The sequence below is a fragment of the Lepisosteus platostomus genome, chromosome 9 (assembly GCF_059453375.1).
Source record: "Lepisosteus platostomus isolate fLepPlt1 chromosome 9, fLepPlt1.hap1, whole genome shotgun sequence".
In the NCBI taxonomy this organism is placed as follows: domain Eukaryota; kingdom Metazoa; phylum Chordata; class Actinopteri; order Semionotiformes; family Lepisosteidae; genus Lepisosteus; species Lepisosteus platostomus.
Genome location: NC_142619.1, coordinates 57,220,397 through 57,244,815, shown reverse-complemented (window position 1 = coordinate 57,244,815; position 24,419 = coordinate 57,220,397). Strand labels below are relative to the sequence as shown.

Sequence of the window (24,419 nt, the reverse complement as noted above, 5' to 3'; positions counted from 1 at the left end):
GTGGCTTGTTTTGTTTCTTACCAAAAGTCTTCTCCGTAATATTTCGTGATATAAAAATTAGTTCACATACTGGTGCACAGTGTCATTGAAAACAACAGACTGTTGTAATTTTAAGATTTATGATTTAGAAAGGCAGTAAATTAACCTTTATGTAGATATGTTTTTCTTAGCAGGCTCTTGGAATTTCAGACTGTTGGATTAACTGGTCTCCTTTGCATTCACCAGTCTGTTTGATTAGGTGAGCACAGTTTTATATTCCCTCTTGGAGACCTAAATAGCAACTATTTCCTAACAAAACAGTGTTGGAAACAAAGGCTCCTTTCACGGGCTGTGGACATTTCTCAGTGGTCTTTTGTGTTGTATAACAGAGCTACTAACTGAAGGTACAGCTAAAGAGCAGAATAAGTTAAGAGACCTGAGTTTACTACACAATTCTTTACTACTGAACCTAAAACAACACTGAGAACTACAGAAAATGAATACATCCACTTTAAATTCTCTAATGTTTTACAAGTTGGTCAAGAACGTGCTTTGTATTTTGGAAGATAGCATAGTCATACACTTGCTGATAAGGGTCCTTTTTCGATTACAGGGGGACTAGACACCGCTAAATGATTCTGTATTAATTTATACATATTAAGGACATTTCTACTTGCTAGTTACCAGATGCACTCCAAGTGAAATATTCCAAAAGAGGTTTTTTTTTTCTGTAAAAAAAATACTGCATGTCCTTTTGATAGAAAAGACAATTAGGAACAAGATGCAAGCTAAATTAAAGATTTTGAGACAATTTTCGTTTCTGCGAAAAAGGACCAATTTTGTGTTTCGCTTTAAGAAATAAGAATTTGTCAGAAAGTTAGCACAGATAAGTGTAACCCAAACACGAAATAAGGTGAAGCAGAAATGAAAATGTGATATTATTTGTGAGAAAAAATCTTTTCAAACATTTTTAATATTTTTGCACTTGCATGGATTGCATAGGCATTGCTATGGGTTCTTCTATGAATTTTGACATTTCAGTACAGCTGGTAAGAGAAAGCTGCTTGTGACTCTTGTGAATGTGAAGTGTTGATTAGCCTGACGCGAGAAGAAACAGGACTGGGATCACGCAAAAGTTGTCTAAGATCCTGTGGGAGTTACTGAAGTGCAGTTTCACCTGGACAAGGTGGCTGGGTATGAGTCTGGCAATAAAACAGTTTGACCTAGAAACCATCAATTGATTTCACTACAGTCCTTGCACTGATAGGACACCTGGCTTCAACATTGTTTTTTATTTTGCTATTCGTATTCCTGAAAGTAAATAGTTTTAGTATTTGAATTAAAAGACCCTTAGAAATAAATTAAGATGTGTTGAACAGATTACGAGATTATGCCACACTTTGCTCTGTGTTATGTATTATATATTCTAAATATCTTGGCCTCAGCTATACTGGGCATCTAGTGTATATCCTAACAAAAAATGGCGGTCACCAAAACAAAGATGTACTCATCAGTTGGCAGTCTTTTTAAAGATGGGACAGAGCTGAAAACTGCAGCAGAGATGCAAAGCACTTTTCTGAGTGTGTGTCACCACTGAGGTCTGTGATGGTCTGACAATTTGGACAATATGGAATGAGAAACTCAGCTCCAAAGCAACGGAATTGTTTTTGGAATTATTACATTCCTTGTTCCTATTTTAAACAGGGATGGAGATACATTTTGGGATAAAAAAAGCTTTGTGTGTTTCAGGTTCTGTATGGCTGCATATCTGATGTTATTTGTTGTGGAATAATCTGGTTCTTGGTTTCACTGTCACGCCCTCTGCAGCCAGAGGGTGCTCCTACTCTGTCCTGTCCCTAGTTTCCTGCCTGCTGTCCTTCCGGTCCCTCTCTTTCCCTTGGGCTATATATTTCCGGGTCTTGCACTCTGCCCTCGCTCAGCATTGACTTTCGGATGTCCTGAAACCCGCCTAACCACCCAGGTCGCCCCACATCCGCTGCCTGAGGGCATTGGTTTCTACCTGACTCCTGAACTGCTGAGCCCGGGCCTTTTTCCTGTTCTGCCGCTACGCATATGGGTCTTTTCCCACTCTCCTGCTCTCCACGGTTAGCCCCTTTGGATGTCCGTGACATTCACTGGGTGACGTTAAAGATCATTCTTTCCTGGAATGTCCCAGGCTCTTAGCAGACCCTTAAACTTAAATTATTGGTATTAACCCAAAACTAGGACATTTACAGTATTTGGTACTGTGAGGTCCAGGAGGCTATTGGATCTTTCTGTAACTCAGGGCTACACAGGGCTTTGTATGAAAATGTGACAGTAGAGTTGGTGATTTGCTCTGCCCGCCCCGGAGGTTTTTATGGAACTGGGACAAAACTGAGTCAGCATTTCAAAAGGAAGGGAAAACAGGACCGTTGGTATCCTGAACCAGAGCAGATTATTAATTGTTTTGGAAAGACTTGCAGAAGACAAAAGATTAAACAGTCTATTCTTGAGGAATTTTAGATGATATAGTACATTTCTTAAACATTTTCCTCCAAATGTAATCTTGAATAATATGTAAATATCCTGATTGATGTCTTGATCATCTTAATGTCCATACAAGTTTTAGAAAACATACAGTATATAGGAGCCATATGCCATCAGGCTGTACAGGAATGCTGAATTATTTGGTTAACCCCCCCAAAAAATAAACATACCTTGAAATAGCCTTTATAATACTCTTTTGTAGAATAGCTAAATAATAGCCAAAACACACACTAGCGAAATCAGATTCATGTTCAATCCAAGACTTCAGAGGAACCTAAAGTAGGGGGTTATTTTAGGTAATTTTTAGCCATTTTTCTCAAGAGATGTATGATACCGTAAATGTTAGTTGGAGGACAATAATCTCTGAGGAAAACTATATTTTACTGGCGAATGCGACACAGTTTGAATGAAAGCTCTAGATTGATGTTATTATAGGAAAGCTGTAGAAATCTCACCTCTTTATGCAATGCTTTAATTTTCCATTTGGTTAAACTACTCTTAATCTGATGGGGTTTTTGTGTCAGTGAGTAGTCAGCAAGTGTTAAATATTTGGATGCATGTGGTGGCCGATGTTTAAATAAATTGTAAAAAAAAATCTATGCTACGAAAAAGAAAGTTTCAACAGAAATTTGTCGGAACTGCAATGAATTAACAAAGGTAGTAGCAGAAATAACAAAACATTTTTGCAGCATGTGTAGGCTGCAAAGGAACAAGTAAAGGTTTATTCCATGCTGAAAAAAAAAAGTGACACACCTTCTTCAGGTGTCAGCTGATATTCATCTTCAGGTGTAGTTTTGCAGCAGGTGCACAGACTTTGTATTAAAAAGACATCACAGAAAGACAAGATCATAATGCATGTTAACATTGATCACAACAGAGTTGATGAGTGCTACAGTGATGAGCTCTACAGTGTGAAACTACTATAAGAAGCATTGCAATGTGTATATTTTGTAGCAGACAGCATAATTCTATCCCACTCCTCTTGTACAGCCTGGAAATGCACGTTGTTGGTCACTGGTATCTGAGCTTTAGATACCATATGTCATCCCAGCTTATCCCACAAATGTTCAAAAGAGCTCAAGATTATCCAACAGGGCATCCATAGCATCATTGCTACATTCGTATCTTACAAGACAGCTGCTGTTACAAGAGCAGCACTAGGCCCTGTGTGTACTGTGGGAATGTTGTCACAGCAGTATGAGCACACAGGAAGGTGAGAATGTAAGGTTCCCAGGACAAACCAACACATCTTTCTTCCAGCAAGGCCCTTGTTTAGGGTTATTCTCCTGATCTTGATCTCTGGGCATGATATAGGAAGAGTCATAGCTAGTGTTCACTTGTTGATTGGAAATGGTGGCACCTTCTCCTATTGAACAGGTGAGCTGAGCTGTTAGAAGGTCAGTAAAATGTGCTGCTGCCAGTGTTATAGCAGCTGAAAAAATGAGGTCTATCTTCAGCTGTCCTTACCACATTTTACAGGTGTGCTATTGAGAGTGTGCTCACGTCTGGTATTACAGTGTGGTTTGGCAGCAGCTCGTTGTCTGACTTGGAGGCATTACAGGGTGTGATCAGGTCAGCCCAGTCCATCACTGGAGTACAGATCCCCTCTACTGTGGACTTTTTTAAAACGTGCTCTCTCAGGAAAGCTGGAAGTATTGCTAAGGATACCATTCATCCTGGTTTCTCACCTTTGTTCCTGTATTCCCTCTGGTAAGTGTTATAGGGGTATACAGGCATGGATTTCCTGATTCAGAGATTTCTTCCCACAAAACTGTCAGATTACTGAACTCCACTGAACTTTACTGAATTTTTTTAAGTTGTATGTTATTTAACTTCTTGTTGTTGCTGCTGCTGTTCTGTGTTTATGTTTTTGGTGATTCCTTTAATGTCTTTGTATTGGAGCATACAGTACATGCAAATAAGCACTTCATCGCACTTGTGCTTATGACAATAAACCGAACTGAACTGAACTTTAGGGCAGGGACTCTCAAGCTCCTTCAGCTTGTGGCACAATATTGATATCCCAAAAGTGTGTGTGGCACACAAGTTATTGACTTCTCCTTTATTGACTAGAATTCCAATGTGAAATGCCCGCTTGATTTAGTGAACACAAAAGTTTAATAGTTGGTTCCATGCAGGAAAGAGCTCTGAAGACTGATCCACTTCTTGCCCACAGTGGTGTTCAGAAACATTCTGCCTCCTTTTCTTCAGAACAGAATAAAATCCTTCACCGTGTCTGAAAAAGGATGGTGGTCTCCAGAATGCTCACAAACACATTCTCCAGTCTGAATGCTGTGGTAGACTGAGGGGTGTTTACTTTCACACTTCAGTCATCCAAGACATGAGACATCTATTGGTCTTCCATGGCAATGCATACAAATAAGCACTCATTCGGTCTGTCTTGCTTTATGTTTAAGCTTTATGCTTTGTGTTTTCTAGTCCATGAATGAGACCCTCTCGACTTTGTCATGTTGTCGCAGGGCATAAGGGTCCTGAGCTATTGACTGGCTGACCTGTACCTAATTCAGAGAGTTGACTCACAAGTTCAGTCCACTGAATGTCGCTGTCTGGTGAAGAACTGTCTAGTGCCCCACCAGTAGACTACATTCCTGTCACAATTGCCATGTCAGGAATCCTCAATGAAAAGGTATACAGATCCTGTGCGGATGCAGGAGTACGTAGGTTGGTGACGAGGCAGGCGAACAATCCGGTATGTAAGGCGAGTCCGTGGTCAAGAGGAGAAAGTTGGTTCGAAATCCAGGAAGTACAAATAGTGGCAAACAATCCGAGACGAGAGGCGAGGTCCAAAGTCGATAGGCAAAAGGGAAGTCCAGAATCCAGAAGAATGCAAGGTACAGAATAAAAGCCAGGTAGAGCTCTCAAGGAGTAGACTCAATACCGAGCAGCAAGAAGCGGGTGAGGATGGTTTAAATAGTGCTGCTCACTGCACGGTAGAGCATGTGCTGATGGATTAACATGTGCGGCGGCACTTGTTATTATTAACCCGCTGCTGGTACTGGTTAGTTCTTTTGTGAGATGATCTCCACTGGCTGGTGGTTGTGACACGCCATCCCTCCTATTAAGGGCGCTCCAACCCTTTCGTATTTTAGTTGATTATGTGCACCTGCTCCTGCTAGCACACCAGCACCCAGTAGCTATCAAGGAGCACACCTGACCAGTCCTGACTTAACTTAACTGATTAACTCAATAATCTGCCCAAAACTCTCATGTTCCAAATCTTTCCAAAATTTTTTTTTTTTCAAGGATTACCCAGTAAATATTCTGGACTGGGGCACTCAAGGACCAGGGTTGCCGACCCCAGAAATAACTAATCTAACCTTGAAATGATCCTTTTCTGTTTCACACCATATAAAATTACTGTATGAGTGTGTCTGTGACAGTAATTCTCTATCTCCTTTACTTCTAGCTAGATTCTTATAATTCCCCTAAATGAAACTGTACACACAGACTGCATGGCACTGGTAGTTCCTGTGCTCTTTACTAAACTCTAAATTAAGGCTGTGGGATTATTACTAGATTTTTCTGACTCTGGGAAAGCAAATGTCCTTAGGGGATTGCTTGAGTGGTACTTTCTACCTGAAACAATATGAAACACCTCGTTCTGTGTGTTTTAGTTTACATATCAGCTGCAGGAAGCAGAATTTTAGCTACTTCAAACAATAACCATTGTTAAGCATTGGGATGGAGTGACCTCATATCCAGGATACAGTTGGGGGAACTTGGACAGCAATAAAGTCTGTACCTTTAAGCTGCAATAGTGATGAAAGATTTGTGATTTTAGAGCTGAAAGCAAAAAAGAAATAAATAGGCCTTGTACTGGGCTTTTCTTTTCTTGGTGAAAATTCTGATATAGAACGCAAGGCCCTTGTAATTCTCCTCAGAATCGTTTTAATTTTTGGCCACGCTGGGTATATTTAAAAAAGCTTGTTGACGTTGCTTGGCTTTAGATGATAAGGAATAATACGTGAAAGATCTAGTTTTCACTCAAAAATACTAGAATTACAAGGTCAAATAAATATGAATCGTAAAACCTAATGTCGGGTATAATCAGAAAGTGATCTGTTTTAGTACCCTGTGATGCTCTTTCATTCTGTGCTAGTGACTTTGTGGAGGTGTATTAGCCTGATTATTGGACGGGTAATAGGAATGGAATACCAGGAAGTTAGAAGTCTTCCTGGCTGCAAAATTTATATCAAAACATTAAATCAGCAATACTTACTCTTTGATTCTTAATAGAATTTTGCCCTACATGAACTCAATTATTGACTCAATTAATGGTCTACATTTCCATTTCTTCCTTGTGCCTAAAATGTCCATGACACTCCAGGTCCAAGACTGAGTGCCCCTGCCTTCACACCAACAAAAGAAAGTAGCTTAAGTAAAAGTAAAAAATTGCTAAATGTATTTCCTACATTATTACCACTTTGTGCCATATCCTGCAGGAGAATACATTCATACAGTACACAAGAAACATGAAGAGAGGGTGAATAGCAAACAGTTGTGTGCTTTCAAATGTAACAAATCAGAGATGAATAAACATTTTGCTCTCAATATTATTTTGCCAATTCTGTTTTTTTTCACAGAGCAGGAGAAATTCCTATAAAGGAAGGATTCATCGATTCTTGCACTGTAAAATACAATTTTCAAGCTTTTCAGTCTTAAGTATTGCAAAATAGGTATTTTTCCAAATGTGATGTACTGTATGTTAAACTGATGTCACCGTGCTTACAGGGGGGCTAAAGATTTTTCAGACAATCGGTGTGTGATTTTGATAGCCACTGACATTTAGTAGCTTCAATTCTCACACTGTGGCACTAAGCAAATTGAAGAAATTGTACTTGTTGTAGGACTGTGACACTGGGCAGATGCAAGAAATTAGTGAAGTCAGACATGATCTTTGCAGATGGGAGAAATAATGTAACACTCACTCCATTGCAGCTCTCTTACTTGATGTAAGCTGATCACACGCAGTATTTGAACGGGATTTAAACTACCATGGGGGAAAATCTGAGATTTATCTGTCTGCCAACATGACTTTGTTCAGTGCCTCAACTTTTCTTTTGCCCATGGTCATTTTGTCAGACTTCCTAGAAGCTGGGTTGTAAAGCCATGTTTATGTCATCTTTAATGATTAGTCATTTATTCTGTGAAGAGGTGACTTTTTGGTGAAGTAACTAAATCATTTAAAGGTAATAAACCTTCAATGATACTGACATACGCTTTTAAAAAAATCTATGTATAATCTCCTGGGACAATGGGATTTTTTCCATTTGTTGATGAAGATAAAATGAAGTTCACAGCGTGCCATCAATGCAAGTAAAATAATTAATATATTCCTCTGGCTGAGATAAAGCTGATGATTGATCTACGAGTAGATAAAAGGGGATACCTAAGGCAGGGGCTACTAATCATTATCCTGGTGACTGCACACCTGCTGGAGCTCTTTATTTAAACGAATCTCTACTTGAGCCAACAAGATTCCGGGTTTAAACCATTGCAAGTATTTTTTGTCCACTCGCAGGTTGGAGATCTTACGTTTCTTATGTAAAAACTATGTAAAAAGAAAAATACAGTATAGTAATTCAAAACATTTAAAGAGTTCAACTTATTATAAGGGGTCAATCCAGCTGTGTGGGTTCCCAGGACCTGGACTGGGAACTCTTGACCAAAGGAAAAGGTATTTTTCTTCTAATAACTGAATATTATTACTGAATATATATCCTAAAAGTTATTGTGGTGGGCATACAGTATCACTACACTAGCTGTCCTTGTACCTTAGGGTAGGGGATTCCCCGTTTTTATAAGCAACCTAAGATCTCTGATCTTTGAATGCAAATTAAGATTACAATTACAATTGCAAGACTCCAACCAGGCAACTTGTGAGTTCAGTTAAAGATTATTTTTCAAATGAAATTAAACATTCATTTCAGTTGAGCTCTGCTGCAGTAAAAATCTTTGGGTTTAATGCCTTATTGTCATTAGCTAGGAACCTAGTTGCTCAGGTATGATTGATTGGCCTAAAACCTCTTTGGACCCCACCAGTGCGCTATGTTACTTACAGATTTGGTGGCTGAGAGTTGCCGGTACTCTTATCTTTCGCATCATTTTCAATTAGCGTTCCAATAATGAGAAACACTGAAATAGCTTGCACTTCATTCAGTCTCTCCTCAGCAAGAATTCCTTCATGGTGGAAAAAAAGTGATTTTCTCAGAGCACTGCTACTCTTCTGAGGAATTGGAACACTTTATTTTATCTTCCTGAAGGTCAAAACAAATGTAATACAGATTTTTACAGGATGCAGGACATCTGATTAGGCAGTTTTTCTTCTTTGGTGGAATGTTACTGAACTCTACAAGCTACAACAGGCAAATCTGAAACCCCAAAGTGTCATTTCACATAAACAAAGCAGTCTGGGAAAGCAGCAGTATGTTATCGTGGTGATGAAAAGTGCTACTGTACAAATATCTGATGTTGGCACAATAACTGCCTCAGACGGGACAGGAAGAAAGTTTTGTTGTCAAATCCAAAGGCCGAAGCTGTGAAAAATAACATCTGATTTGTTTCTAGTTCCTGTACTTTATTTTAGTCAGAATTGTATTTCACTCTCCCGCCTCTGTCCCTTAGAATTAGAAACACGCTGTTCTAATTTTAAAATGCTGCCATAATCCGTCTGATGGGAAGTTAGATTTAAGGAAAGAGTCCTCAAAACACATCAAAAAGACATCACCTCTTTCCAAACCAGTGAAGCCCATCAGCAGATACTGCCAAGCTACTAAACCAAGGCAGAGGCTGCACTGTCTTAGCCAAGCCGTCTTTTAACACAGTATAGGCTAAGCAATACTGTAAGTTTCTTGAGCGTCTTGTCAGGAAAATGTTAACTTTGGATTTACACGAACCAAAGCTGTTTTATTTCTGACTTCTATGATATTTTGTTGGCCAGACGAATAATTCATCTGTACGGTAGGTTAAGTTCCTGTGCCTGAAAGCTCTGTGCGATGTATTTTGCTACCTCTTCCCCTCTTCCATCATTCCTTTTTCTCCAGACTGCAGCGTTCACTAATATTGTATTTTTCACTCTCACAGGTTCTGTAGATGTGCTTTTGGAAGGATTTGATACAGGTGTCTTGTCCTCATCTTTTCATGATGAATCTTTTCATCTTTTCACCGAACCTCATCAGTTCGGTTGCGGTTTTGCTAGAACCACGCAGATTGTGCCAATAGCACGGAACAAATGAACAAATGAAAAGCACGCATGACTTAGTCTTCATCTAGTTTGATCGAATAGATTCAGATATGCAGTGAATGAGAAGCATGTAAGGTGCACGTGACAGTATGGAGGCCAGCGAACAGGTGGCAGCACTAGAATCTAGCAGCAGACTGGCTACCTTAAACTGAGACTTTGTGGTGTGCAGCTGTTGCGACCTGGAAGAATACCTTCACATGAAAACATAAAGAGAGCTACTGCTGAGCTGCTAGCCACCATCTACCTTGAGATTGAACTAGACTGTGGTGGCCAGCGGAAGATGTGGCAGTGACCTGGTAGAGTGCCCTGATGCGGAAATAGGAAAGAGCTATTGCTTGAAGTTTGCTGGATAGAATGGATAAGAACATACATGAGAAGAGGCCCCAAAAGAAGAAAGAATTTGCAGTTGGAAGCTTTTGGAGGGTGAAGAGTCGAGGGCCAGACCACACCAGTTGGACGCAACCCCCTAAAAAATGTAGATGGAAAGTGGATGCAGCACTATTTGTTTAAAGTGGAGGGTTGTGGCCTGAAGAGAAAGCAACTCCAGTCCTGGATGAACACGATGAAGATAAGGTCCCAGAAACACCAACACCAAATGAGAAACGTCTTTGTGCAAAGAAGCTAAACGTCAAGTTCTTAAAAAGATGTGTGCAGCATTGCATGCATCCATTTGCATTTGAAACCACTGCATCTTATCTGTATTGAAGCAGAAGGGGGAGACCGGAATTTGACATGCAGCGGAATTTCTGTTCAATAGCACCATATTGTGAAATTTATTATAGTAGTATTTTTTATGAATCAGGCAAAACACCGTCTCTGCATTAAAATGACAATATTATAATACTAAATTTTTATATCCTGTCCCCTGCTGCAATCCTTTTTGCGTACTCCAAAGATGAGCCTCTTGATACAATTATTTAATACAGCAAAGCAATATAGTTAAAACAATAAGTAGTTTTCCAAAACACATTGATCTTATTAAACTTATGAAATGTGTTCCATTAATTTAAAATGTTTTTTTAGACTTTTTTTGTGGATCTGAATACTGAATATCAATCTGGGTGAAATCTGACTGGTTTTATTGCCATGTCATTAGTTTGTCTAGAAAAAAAACCCTGAAGAGTATAGAGTGGAAATTGTTACATTATGAGATGTATTAAAAGGGGAACTACAAGGCTATATTTGTAGAAGGAATTGGCATTAATGTGCATTTCAAACCACAATGAAAGTAAAATGTACAGAGTAATGTGTAAAATCTCCAAATCATCACAAAAGAGGTTAAAATTCCAGGTATGTGCAGAGCCATATTGTGCAATGGAGAACGAGGCAACCAAACTTCTGGTGAGGTGAAACGGCCCTACAACACTATAAGCAAGCAGGCTTGTGAATACTTAATCCAATAAAAATATTGCAGGCAAAACCATCTCAAAGTCGATATGCTGAATTCAATTCATTTGCACTCATTCAAGTCAGCAGTCTAGATAAAGCATCTAAAAAGCTTTGCCTGTGGCCAACGGAACAGAGATTATACCTCATGTTGCAACAAAATGCAAGGAAAGGTACAACTCCATACCAGAACCACAGTAGCTCATTAAAACAGAGGCCATCCTGGTGTCTGTATAATTATTCAGAATTGAGAGCACACGACTCCCTAGACTGGACTCTGGTCTATCGCTGGAATACCCCCAGCAATGCTGGTCCATACTTGTTTTTAGTTAGGTGGACAGGAGCAACAGGGGTAAAATACCTTGCTCAAGGGTATGACAGCAGTGACTGCGGTAACCCAGTACATCAGTTGTTAGTTATAAGTTCAAAGGCTTACCCACTGCACTATGCCAGCCGCCCCCAAAAGGCAAAAATCCTTAAATTAATTAGGTTGCTTTTGATTTCAAAAGTGAATTAAAATCATTTTTGTAGCCAAATGACCTTATCTCAGCTCATTTACACATGTATTTTATTTTATTTAAATTTATTTTAGTTACAGTTCATTGTATTCAGGTGAAAGGTAATGCTGTATACAAAAATATGATTAAAATGTATATACAGTATAAATTAATTATTATAATATATATAGCAAACATGAAGAAGAGCTTTATTCGGTGTTCACATGCAACCTTTAAATTCCCCTTCATTACACCAATAATCAGAAGAGCTACGTCTGTCACACCAAGAATTTCCATGGCAAATATTGGTCTCCTTGTAATGCTGAACACTATCTGAAATGCTTTCTGCTCTGGAAATCAGATAACCTTACACTGATATTACTGTCAAAGGAATATTGCTTCTCCCAGCACATGTGACTTAATGGATATAATCAGATCTGTTTTCTCAGATAAAAAGCACTCTTTTGCATGTAAGAAAAGAATATGTTGTGAAGTCTTAACAACTTAACTTGCAATGACTTGTGTTATATTCTATTAATCTGAACAAATCATGTAGAGTTTTGCATTCAGTCCTGGTCTAGTTTTTATTTTAATGTCAGTCTTTCTGGATGCTTTCTGTGAAATTTGCTTTCTAGCTCTTGTCAGTCTGTTATCGTATTCTTTCAGGAGAACAGTATTCACAGGAAAAGGTACCGTCAGGCAAAGCATGTGACTACACCGAAGTGCCTGAAAGGGAAGATCTTAAAGTTTTGAAGACCCATGGAACTCGGTCCCCAGCCCCAGTCAGCGACTGCATTTCACAAAAATGAGGAATGAGTGCTGCCGAGGATGATGTCCTTGGAGTTTAACACTTACACTGCTAATGATTTAAAACAGTCCAAAAACTTCAAACCCCCTCCACTTACAGTACTCGCTGGTGTTGTGCCCAGTCACATTTCTCTGATTAAACAGAAGTTGGAATCCCTGTCTTTTGCAACCTTCCTTGCCAGATGTCTAATTTTGTTCCACTGGGACTTCACTGTCCTGTCTTCGCCAATGAATGGGTTAGGGACAGAATGCAATTCCTCCAACTTGGAAAGATCGTTTGCAACTCGAGGGCGGACAGATATTTTTTATTCAGCATATCCACCGTTATTGCTTTGTAAAATCTCTTTTCTTTTTAAATCTACAGCTCTCGATGGACCCCTAACTATCAGTCTCTTTCCCAAGTTTAATAGTCTATGTATTTGTTATTCTGTTCTTACACGTTTTCTGGTTGTTGCTGTTTTCTATTCTTTCTTATTATTTTGCAAACACACTCTTTACTGTGAATCATTTTTTTTATATGGATTAATCATCCTGTAAATGATGATTGCTATCTATACATAGCTAATAAAAACTATAATAAAAATAGTTTACAAAACTGTGAAGTGTACAGTTGCCCGATCAAATGTTTAGTTTCTATTTGTAAGCAGAAATATATATGAACTGTATTAAATATTATGAAGGAAAATAATCAAATTATAATCATAAAACATTAAAGTCCAATTAAACCATCCTTCATATTCTAAAGTTCATCTGGTAAGGCAGACTCAACAGTTAAGAAAAACTCTGTATTTCAGAAATTCTTCGGGAAGAATGTTACATCAGAAATCAATGCAAATTTTGAAACTGAGCTGTGCATGCAAATAGACATTAGGCAGACAGTTAAACCCCAGAGCACATTTGCTTCCTAAGCAGTGGCTTTGTTAAAGCATTTAGGACATATCAATAACTGCTTCAGTTTATGTAATTTCTTACTTAGACGACACATTAACCTTAAAGTATAAATATTCGTGTCTATGGTTTTGTTAGCCAGCTGATAATGAAAGTGCAAGACATAAGCTCATTGCTATGATGTACTATTTCATTCTCAAAGTCTACCTCTTTGCTGCAAAACCGCGTTGAGGTCTACAGAACCACTTCTATCAGAATTCTCTTGTGCCTTGTTTCTTGTCTCTCAAGTGCTGAGTGCTGTGAAGGGTGGAACATGCCGACAATATTGCAGAAGCTGAACAGGATGCACTGCCTGAACTACATTTCCTTCATTGCGCTTTGTTTAACTCCAAGTGCTTTTCCCCATCCTCTAACAAGAAGTATGAGTGACACATCCTCATTTCCGACACCAGCCACTTCTGGTGATTTAGTGCTTCCAAAATAAAATTCATCAGACGGGTTGTGATTGCAGAGTAGGAGCTAATGCAGCACTGTCATTGCAATTGAAAAACATGCTTCTGATCTGCTTGCATCTTCTGGACACTAGAGGGCGACTTTTACCCTCGCCTTAGTGTGCAATAGTGAAAGGCCCTTTTGAATAGTTGTAATTTGAACACGGGCCGAGTGAAGCTTTAGAAGACGTAACATTTTCAGAAATAATGTAAAAATATGTTTGTTAATGTTATTAATATTGTTATTGATAATGTTGTTGTTTTTTGGAGTAATTTTAAAAAACAAAGTCTTTTCGGATTCTGTCTGAGCTCAGCCTGAGTTGATCACACCAATGCTTAGCTTACATTTACTCGGGATTTCCACATAATATCATTCCTTACTGTATTCTTACTAATACATCAGTTAAACCTGTTTCTTAAATATATTTCCAATTCAGGAGATGCAGCTTAAAATAAACTGAGTGAAACAATACCACCCCTGTTACAGATGTACTTGTGCAAGTGGAAAAAAAAGGCTTGTTGGTTTAACTTAAAATTTTCCTCCTGAACTGTTATGACTGGTTCCTTGAAGACGTCCACATTAATTTACAATACAAATACAACTCTCCCCTCAGATATCTTTATATAGAAACTATTCATGCCAAACATTACATTTGCTTTACAGACTTAAAAAACTAGACAATTGGTTTAGAAACCAGTCATATAAAAAGCACAGTCAAAAAAATATATTTACTGTACATTTTAGCCTTAAAAAGAATAAAGAGCATTTCTAATAACTGGAATGGAGCTACACAACTGGGGAATACAACAATTAACAACTCTAGCCCCAGAATTTTGAAGACAATGGAAAAATCCAACAAGTTTGTATTTTTTGATCTCAGGGAACAATCTGGAATGCATGCAGTTATTAGATCTTGGATACAGGAAGGCCCAGACCCACATAGGCCTTTAGCTTGGTCAGATGTACAAATGTACAAATTGGAACCTTCAAGCTAATTTAGAGCCCTTTGTAATATTTAATATTACTAATATGTTCAGAGATGTAGATGTGAGGGAGTAATCTGGAAACTGCATTATGTACAAGGTAAGGAATATCTCTAGAATCAAGAAAACAATTGCTCGAAAATGCCATTTTGATTGCAGAATGCACATTCAGAACATACAAGTTCTTCCTTCTCACGAGTGGTAAAATTATAGTTATCAAAAGCAATTGTAACAGGCCTGAATAATATACAGTTATTTCTCATTTAAGAGCCGAATTACTGAACTTCCACTGTCAGGATATTTTATAGCTGTTGTTTTACCTACCCAGGACTAAAAGTGATACAAAAAATGTGTCTACAGCAGAAATATGAAAATTATGATTGTGTGTCCTTATAACACAAGTATAACAAAGTCTGAGGTTATTCACTAAACAGCACGAGGCACAACCCAGAACAGAACACCAGTGTTTCCAGAACCGTATACGGGTCATATCTTTTTTAGTCAATTGACATATGACTGCAATTTTTTTTTATCAAGAACAATTTCACTTTACACCTTGAGTTTTTATCTTTACATCTGCCACCTTCACCCTACTTACACCTCACTATTGCGTATAATAGTATATTTTTGGCCATTATCCAATGATATTTCAAACTAAATATTCTACTTCTAAAGCAAATCACCTTGAAGTACAGTAATTTCTATTTATTCATCTTTACATTCATTGGTATGCTTTCAGACAGTAAGGTGCAAAAATCGTGTATCACCTATATTTCAAAGATCAATTATGTGTTAAGATGTTAAGGGAACAGGCATGCTTTTTAATAAATCAAATACAATTGTCTGCAAGTAGCCTATATACACTGTGTGCTCTTCTGTCTAGTAAAAGTAAAAGGTTTCCTGACTTTGCCTTATGAATCTTGCAGTGCTATACTGCAGCTAAAATGACACTGGAAATCTTACTGCTGCCCACATTCTAGGTTAAACCACATTACATCACAGAGATGGAATCACAGATTTTTGAGGACTGTCCTGGAAAGAGACTGTGGGTCTAAACTGGTCTTCATGGCAGCCAAATATGTTGCTGCTGAGCTGTGTCGTTCCAAAACAGATGAGCCAATTTTGCCACTACAGAATGAAATAAAAATGCAGAGCAGTGATATATTATACATTATATACAGTATATATAATATACTGTATATATTGGGGAGCTGTGTCAGTGTACAAGCAGCAAAAGGAACAAGCGGAGGTTAATTCCCCACTGAAAAATTCATTGTATATGGTGTAGATTTTATCTCATATACCGTAGTTTGAAAGGAAGACTGTGACTGGTCAGCACTGGGACTACAGTATCTAAATAAAATCATTTGCTGCTGTAAGTCTTGTTGGACGAGCAGCAGGTGTTCTTTTCTCCTCCCTCTGGACTAGAATTTCCAGACCAGTTCCACAGTGGTGACAACGCTGTCCTGTAGGAGATGTTGTCCTTCAGATGAGACATAAAATGAGGTAAAATAAGGTTCTGGACTACCTGGTCATTAAACATCCCTTGGCACTGTTTCAGTCAAGGTGTTAACCAAGGTGTCCTGTCTAAATACCTCTCTGGGCTGGAACAATTTAATCTTCCCAAAGCTCCCCTAGTAAACCAATTTCTCACTTTTCCATCTCAAATTGAATATAATGAGGCCACTGAAGCAAAATGTGTATACTGGCTGTTTTGTGTCACCCAGGTGGGCACTGCTCTATATCTTTTGTTGTGAATAGCACTATTTAAATTCAAGTGAAAGTCAGAGTATTTATTTAACCACTTGTCTATTTATTAATGTAGACTTTAACTACCTGCCTATATTTATCCATCTATTTCCGAACCGCTTTGCCGAATACAGGGTTGTGCAGGAGCTGGAGCCAATCCCAGCAAGCAAGAAAAAGGCAGGCTACACCCTGGACAGGATGCCAGTCTACTGCAGGGCACACACAGACACACACACTCACCCCACACCCCACAGCCAGTTTTCCTGGAAGCCAATTAACCTACCTTATGTCTTTGGACTGTGAGAGGAAACTGGAGCACCTGTAGAAAACCCATGTGAACATGGAGAGAACATGCAGACTCCACACAGACAGCACCTCGGGTCCAGGATTAAACCCAGGGCTTCTGAGGTGTAAGGCAGCAATACTATGCTAACCACTATATGATAATTACATTTTGATTTCAGTTTTCTTAGTTATTATTATTTAAACATTTTTTTGGTAACATTATTTTTCTTACATACCAATTTCATTGAAAATACATATTGCTATGAAATGATAATTACTAACAGCCTCAGGGGACACTACAGCCTAAAGGATTACAGTTTAGCACCATATCATGTATTTTTTGTTAGCTAATGCTAATAAGATCAGTGACTCAAATGTATATTTTCTTTTCTTTGTGTAAACATAAAAAATTAAAATAATTAATAACTAAGAATATCCTTAGGGTTTAACCCTATATACTATTAGTTTTAATATGCAATAGAATTCATACACAGTATTAACTTTTGTATTTTAATAATTTGTGGCAAATTACTTTATTCTCTGTAAAATATGGCCTTTTTGTTCCTATGTTCCAAATACAGTATATAAGATTATTAATATATATAGTGTATATGTCATACATCATTTATTATATACAGTACTTTTTTGTGGTAAAACTAACCATTTGCCAAAGCAACATTCATTAACCACAATTTTATATTATAGTATTAATTATACTTTCTTAGGAATTATTTAAATGATATTATGCCATATTATCTGAATCCCTTTCAAACTTTAGAGCCTCTTGTCAGAAATGTATCAATCAATGAACTAGATAAAAATAAGTCACTTGCAGATTAAAACAATTTTTAAGGGAGAAATGATTGAGGATCTCAAACACTGATATTTTCACAGAATATTAAAAGCAGATCATAGACTCAAACAAAGAAACTAAAAAGCAAGTATGCGTCATGTCTTTGTTACTAATTATTGCAAAAGACTGAACATTATTGAAGCGGATTTCCTCAAAGCTAGTGTAAAGCAAGGCACAATGGAAAGAAGAATCAAAAGAATAGTGAAGAATCCTTCACCACTTGAATGAAAGGGAAACTTCAGGCAGGCCATGTTGTTGAAACCCTAACTTGAGTAACGTGAACTACGGAGTTGACAGCTCTAGTACTAGCAGTGCCATCCTTTAACATCTCATGTTCAGAAAGGTAACTCTTACAACTGGTGTTCCTGGTCTCCAGACTGTTTTGGGGGGAATTCTGGTGCAGTGGAAACGAGCCACCAGCATTTACTGCAGCAACCTAGTTTTCCAATGCAGTAGTGATAGGGCCCAGACCTGATCAGCTGAGATCTCACTCAGATTAGGCTAGATGAAAACTCCACTGTCATAAGAAACATGTTATACTAAGCCGTGAACATGATCCTTTTTAATGCAAAAATAAAGAATAATCAAATAAATGTGGAATTATTGTGATGGACTTGTTTCCCATTCAGGGTGTGTCCTACCATGTGCCTGTTGCTTGTCAGGTAAGGCTCCAGCACCCTTGTGACTCTGTATTGCATAAAACGATTAGAAAATAGATGGAGGGAAATAACTATAAAATACCCAAAATCCTAAAATTACAAATGTATGTCATTTTACTGTGTGCCCTCTCTCAAAAAGTATACTTTTCACAATCATTATTGTCCACAGTCCGAAAAAGCTTTTGCAAACTCTGTGATGTAAATAATATACCATATTTAGCATGTACTGCATGACCAACATCAGGGATTCATCTGTGTGTAATAGAATTCATTTGTCTGATAACACACAAAGCTTTTAAAACGCAGTGGAAGAGCTTGACGTGTTGGAAGAAATGAGATTCAATAATAAAAAAAAATCTGCAATGAATAGCAGTGAAGAGATTCTAGAAAAATCTGCACTTTGTCTTAGCTGAAACTATGATCCACAGGTTTGGGGCATGTCAAAAGGCTCAAAGTAAGTTTAGACAATGATGACAAAATAGTTCACCGTCCCACTGTGGTATGCGGTCCTTGTGGCAATACAATTTTGCCAGGCGGACACTATAGAGTTGCATTAGGTGTTTTTTATTAATACTAATGGAACGGGTGATTCAGTTCAATTCAGACACTCAAGAATTGGCTACACAGCTATGGAATCTACTCCAGGCAAATGGTTGTTTGTGTGCCCTTACAGCCAGAACATTTAAGGAGATGTTGACAATAAAGCACTTTCCATGCATCTTGGACTCGGACCATGGAGCAATGACGTTTTCTTCTTTTCACTGATGAGTCATAGACTGCAGTCTGCAGAGCAAATGTAGACACATAATGAGATGATTGCCACATAAAACATGATTCTATGACAGTACAGCACATATTCTACATAAAAGCCTGCATGTACACAAGTTGAATACATACTGTATATCAATATAAAGTATAATACATACATCAATCTTTTGTAAAGGTGAGGTGCAGATTTATTATCATTGTATGGAGATCATGTGACCATTCATAATACTGTGATCTCTAAAAGACGTTGTCACACAAATTTTTGTAATTTGTAAAATTGTACTTGAAGAACCTGTTAATATTGAATCTATAAGAGCTCTAACATGCAGGGGAAGCATGATTATCATTCTTCACATCTTTTGTGATGGAGAATAATGCTCACCATGACCTATGCTGGCTACTGTCTTTCTTGGAGCTGCAGAAAGCAGCAGGAGGAACAGTCGTGTGATGTCACCCGGTTTTCAACAGATTGGTCTGGGGTGGTACCGGGAAACGTGAGGCACTCAGCGACACCCCTGAACCATTTTATTCCTGCACCTGTTCCGGCTGAGAGGGACATGGTACAAAATCACACGTCTTTGTCATTCCAATGGGAATTTGCCTGGACGCTGTCAGGAATGTGCTGTAATTTTGCATGGCCACACCACATGGACATATTAACTGATGTTCAGGATGAATAACAACAACAATTCAATCTCGCCCAGGTGATTCCAATAGTGATCATTAATAATAATTAATAATTGCTTACACTTATATAGCACTTTTTCTGGACACTCCACTCAAAGTGCTTTACAGGTAATGGGGACTCCCCTCCACCACCACCACCACCAATGTGCAGCATCCACCCGGATGATGCCACAGCAGCTAACCACACATCAGCTATCACTAGGGAGGAGAGCAGAGTAATGAAGCCAATTCATAGATGGGGATTATTAGGAGGCCATGATTGGTAAGGGCCAATGGGAAATTTCTACAGGGGTTACTCCCCTAATCTTTTCGAGAAACACCCTGGGATTTTTAATGACCACAGAGAGTTAGGACCTCGGTTTTACATCTCCCTGTCACTATACTGGGGCATTAGGACCCACATGGACCGCAGCGTGAGCGCCCCCTGCTGGCCCCACTAACACCTCTTCCAGTAGCAACCTTAGTTTTTCCCAGGAGGTCTCCCATCCAGGTACTGGTCAGGCTCACAACAAGGCAAAGTCGATAGAAAAAAGTTTCATTTTAGAGACATATTGTCACTTCTGAAATAGTAAAGGTATCTGAATGAAAGAAAGCCAAAGGCAACAGATGTAGGGCACGTAAGTGAGTACTATTTTTACAAACTGAAAGGTGAGAAAATCTTGCACTTCCAATAAAAGATAAAAAGTAAAATAAGAATGTGTTCAAGCCAAGCTGATGAATCGAATGTCCACTCCACTCCTCTGGTCTTATTTGGTTGTCTATCCTGTTTTGAGCAGTGTACGGAGCAGAAGTATACAGTATGCCCTTTTCTGGGTCAAATCCTCGTCTGTTTAACCCCGATATTTTCAATGCGGACTTAGATGGGCTGTTTGCTGGCTACTATGGTTCCCTGGTTTAGGGGTGAAATATAACCAGAGAAGTTTGTCGTGTTAAACTGCCACAGTAAAAAAGCCAGTATATCTGGCAAGCTGAAACGCAATCTGCTGACATCAACAAGAGTGGTCAAATAACAGACCTTCCTGTCCATTCTTTGGTATAACCAGTGATGTAATTATGGAAGTAGCTATGAATTACTTGAGCAATCAACAATCTGACTGGGCCAAATGTAAAATGTGGAATGGAGTGAGATCTCTGGTGTTTGATGTTGCCTGGCCTTCAGTATCCACGTACTGGGCTGAGCAGGAGAAGTGACGTTTGGGGTCCTTCATCAGATTTTCCATGCAGGGCTTCATGCACTTGTGGGTTTTTCCACACTGCAGCAGTCTGTAACTTGGGCTTTGCAGTGAATAACGAAACAGAGGAAATTAAAGCCACCGAGTTTGCAGTTAACACTTCCCTCGAAAACGAGACCCATCATGAAGCTTTTCTGAATCCCAGGATGATTACTTGAGGATTTCAGCATTACGGTTTGGTTTTATTTTGGGTAATTTAACAAAGGACATTTTGAAATAATGATCATAAACAACAGATACAAGATGAAAAAAACCCTGGAGGATTTCAACATTTCACAGTTTGATGTGGGCCTAAAGATAATTGTGTCTTTGTTGTAAGATAACAAGTGGGATTTTCGATTTCTCCAACAAGTCACTGTTGTTTTGACAACCATAAGTGACATCCTTTACATAAATATACCCTGACAGGGTACAGATGCTGGGTTTCATGTCAGATTAATCTATGGTAACTAATACAACTCAGAAATTTTACAGATGTGTTTTAAAAGCCAACACGAGCATAAAGACGCTTCATGTCTATGTTATATTATTAGCCTTGGAAGAAGCAGAAATTAGGTTTTGTAGGTGAGAACAATTACTTTACCATAGTGGGGAAAAAAACTGAAGTGTTAAATGTGATACAACTGTTGTTGCTCACTTACAAACAAGTCAATTGGTACAAAATGACAAGGCGTTTTAAATTCCTCCAAAGCCTGAACAGAACACAATTATAATAAAAGTAATTTTGAAACTGCTAAAGTTAAAAAAATGATGGATGCACTCGAGTCTCATAACTGCTGAATTCTTCTGTTATGGAAAATTTGTGAAGAACCTGACTTTTCCTACAATATTAGAGGTTCCGCCCCAGCATAGACATGTAAGGTGACTAAGGGTCTGCACAATAGTATTCATTCTAGAGCACTTTATAAATATACTAACAACAGGGAGCAGGGTGTTGTCCCTGAAGTTAAGTGATATGCCATTGCAAAAAAATTCTTTGAGATAACATTTTACTGTACAGACATCACATTAAAAAGCAAAATTTATATTGTGTAATCGAGTTTTACAGCAGGAAATATCCAGAAGGGGGGAGATCTCAGTAAAATGTAAAGCAGGGAGAAAAAATATGGTAAACCTTTCTTGGTGCAGTTTATATACTGTATATATATTTAGTTTGATCATTTATTTTAAAAAATAACTTGGTATGAAGAGTTATTTTAAAGCTTAATGTCAGTTTATTTTTAACTTCATTTTGTCTGTTAAACATTTCACGCGGTGACATTTTTCTTTTCCTTCCAATATACTCCCACAAAACATTTAAATAACTGTGTACAGTGCTACTAAAACAAAAAAAAATGTATTTTTGAATTGGCTAACCCACATACCAGGTTACTGGGTGTAACCATCCATCCAGCTGTATGTACAGATTAATATAATAAGTATTTTGCGTTTTATTTTATTTTTTTATAAAATAAAGTTTCACTAATTGTATGCTGTAACTTTAACTAAATAAACCTATTTCGCAGATCTTTGCCGTTAACTGTAACAGCTTATTCTATTTGCTGTTTCTGCAGTTGGTAAACCGTCTCAACCTGCAAAAGAAGACAAAAAAAGGAACTTAACAGTGGAGTTGAAACGAGCCCACTGCCACGTTCACAGGCGTCTACGAGGAAGTCCAGATGAGATACGGAGAAATTAGCGCTACACTGCAATGATAGCTTGTGCAACTCAACAGATGTGACGAGTAAATTAGAACAAATAAGCCATCATAAGCATTCGGGAAAACATTCATGAATGCCCCGATCCAATTATAGAGACAGGAGCGTGCGAGTACACATTAACACCTGGGGCTGTCTCGTACTCCACGACCAGGTACAGCCAGCACTTTCACACAGTTCGCTTCTCACTTATTTAAAACTAAAGTCCATGCGAAATCATGAGCATACCGCAAACTGCATTTTTAAACAGAGGGTTTTCAACGCCGAAAAGGGAAAGGGAATTTGGAGTGACATCCCAGTAATTGGTCTTGACATTTAAGAGGCGCAGCATTTCATGGGCACTGTATTAACACATGAGGGCTATCCACTCCGGACATCGCATTGAGTGTATTTTAAGAGAGGGACGTACAAGAGCATCTAAGGACGATGAAGAGCGGAAAATAAAGTGGGTCCTCGGTTCTTTCAAATACTGACATATGTGGCCAGTTTATTTCTACGTGCCACCCGCGGTCGCGTTTCTCTTTCTCCTTTTAGGTTAGCTACTGAAACCTGCACATACACGACAAAGTCTCAAGAGATGAGGGGAGACTCGCAGAGAGATTCCTGTATTGGTATAGCGCTTCCGAGGTAATCTGCGAACTGTGTAACAGAAACGGACAAGGAAAACCTCCCCCCCCCCTCTCGTTTCACATCTTTAGAGCCTTGTTTACTGTGTCCTGTTACCTATCGCCTTTGACTCGTATTGCACCACGCACTCTGCTATATAATAGAAAAAAAATCTTCTTTTGGACTCACAAACACCCAAGTTCCAGGAAGGAAATATACAGTAGGTTGTCCTAAAAAGGGTCTCTGACAAGAACTAAATAAGTCCGGGACTCTTTGGATGCTAGGGTTACTGGTCTCCAGAGAAAGGTTTTTATTTTTATTGTCCTTCTCCTCCCCCATTGTTTCCAGTCTCTTTGCCTTTTGTTATTTGCTCTCATATTGTTTGTCTCTGAAGCCGCCTGATGACCAGCAAAGGGATTTCACCTCGTCCTTGAGAGCAACAGAAATAAACAGAAAAAAAAAAACACCCGATCATTTTCCCCCTCTCGTTTCGTATTGGTTCTTGTCCTATGCACCACGTAGAAGAAGCCATCAAGAAGATTCGGTAAGTGTCTCGAAACATTTTAACTTAATATGCACTTACATTTTTAGGGGAAAAAAATAAACATACAGAGGCGATAGCATGTATTATTTCTCGCACCGCCACTGCACTGCAAATATGAACGGGTACTCGCTCCGCACACTATCCGCTATAGTCTGCCTTTGCAAACGGAGCTCCGTGATTCTGAACTCGCAGTGCCCATCTGGGGTTTTAAGAAGCACCCTGCCAATAAATCAGTAACTTCAAAAGCAGGGCTGTGTGATTTGGCGAAAGGAGAAGATCAATTTCAAAGGCAAGAATTCGTTAAACAGGGATAGGGAGTTCGCTCAATGTGAACAAGAAAGTTGCCTACTCTCAAATAATATTGCACGGGCTTTTTCCCCCCCACACACACAAAACTAGCATATGGCATTCTTAATTAGAAGGGTGGGTAGTTATTTAAGCATCATAGTTCTTGTTTTTAAGCAGTCACTTTTTAAAGAAATATTTTTTTTTCGGGGCTGAAGCATTTAATTGT

General features: G+C 38.6%; 2 protein-coding genes across 4 annotated transcripts in view; both read left to right on the top strand.

The window, feature by feature from the left end:
* bcat1 (branched chain amino acid transaminase 1) overlaps positions 1-12,619 on the top strand; it is a 68,937-nt gene extending 56,318 nt beyond the window's left edge. Inside the window, exon 11 of the mRNA XM_088645804.1 lies at positions 12,322-12,619. Coding sequence (XP_088501930.1) covers positions 12,322-12,408 — 87 coding nt within the window. The 3' untranslated portion in view covers positions 12,409-12,619. The remainder of the gene's footprint in view (positions 1-12,321) is intronic.
* Positions 12,620-23,440: 10,821 nt separating this feature from the next.
* Positions 23,441-24,419, top strand: part of sox5 (SRY-box transcription factor 5) — a 335,228-nt gene continuing 334,249 nt past the window's right edge. For all 3 annotated transcript variants that reach the window (XM_088645796.1, XM_088645794.1, XM_088645793.1), the window contains exon 1: positions 23,441-23,905. The gene's annotated coding sequence lies outside the window, so the exon portion shown is untranslated. The remainder of the gene's footprint in view (positions 23,906-24,419) is intronic.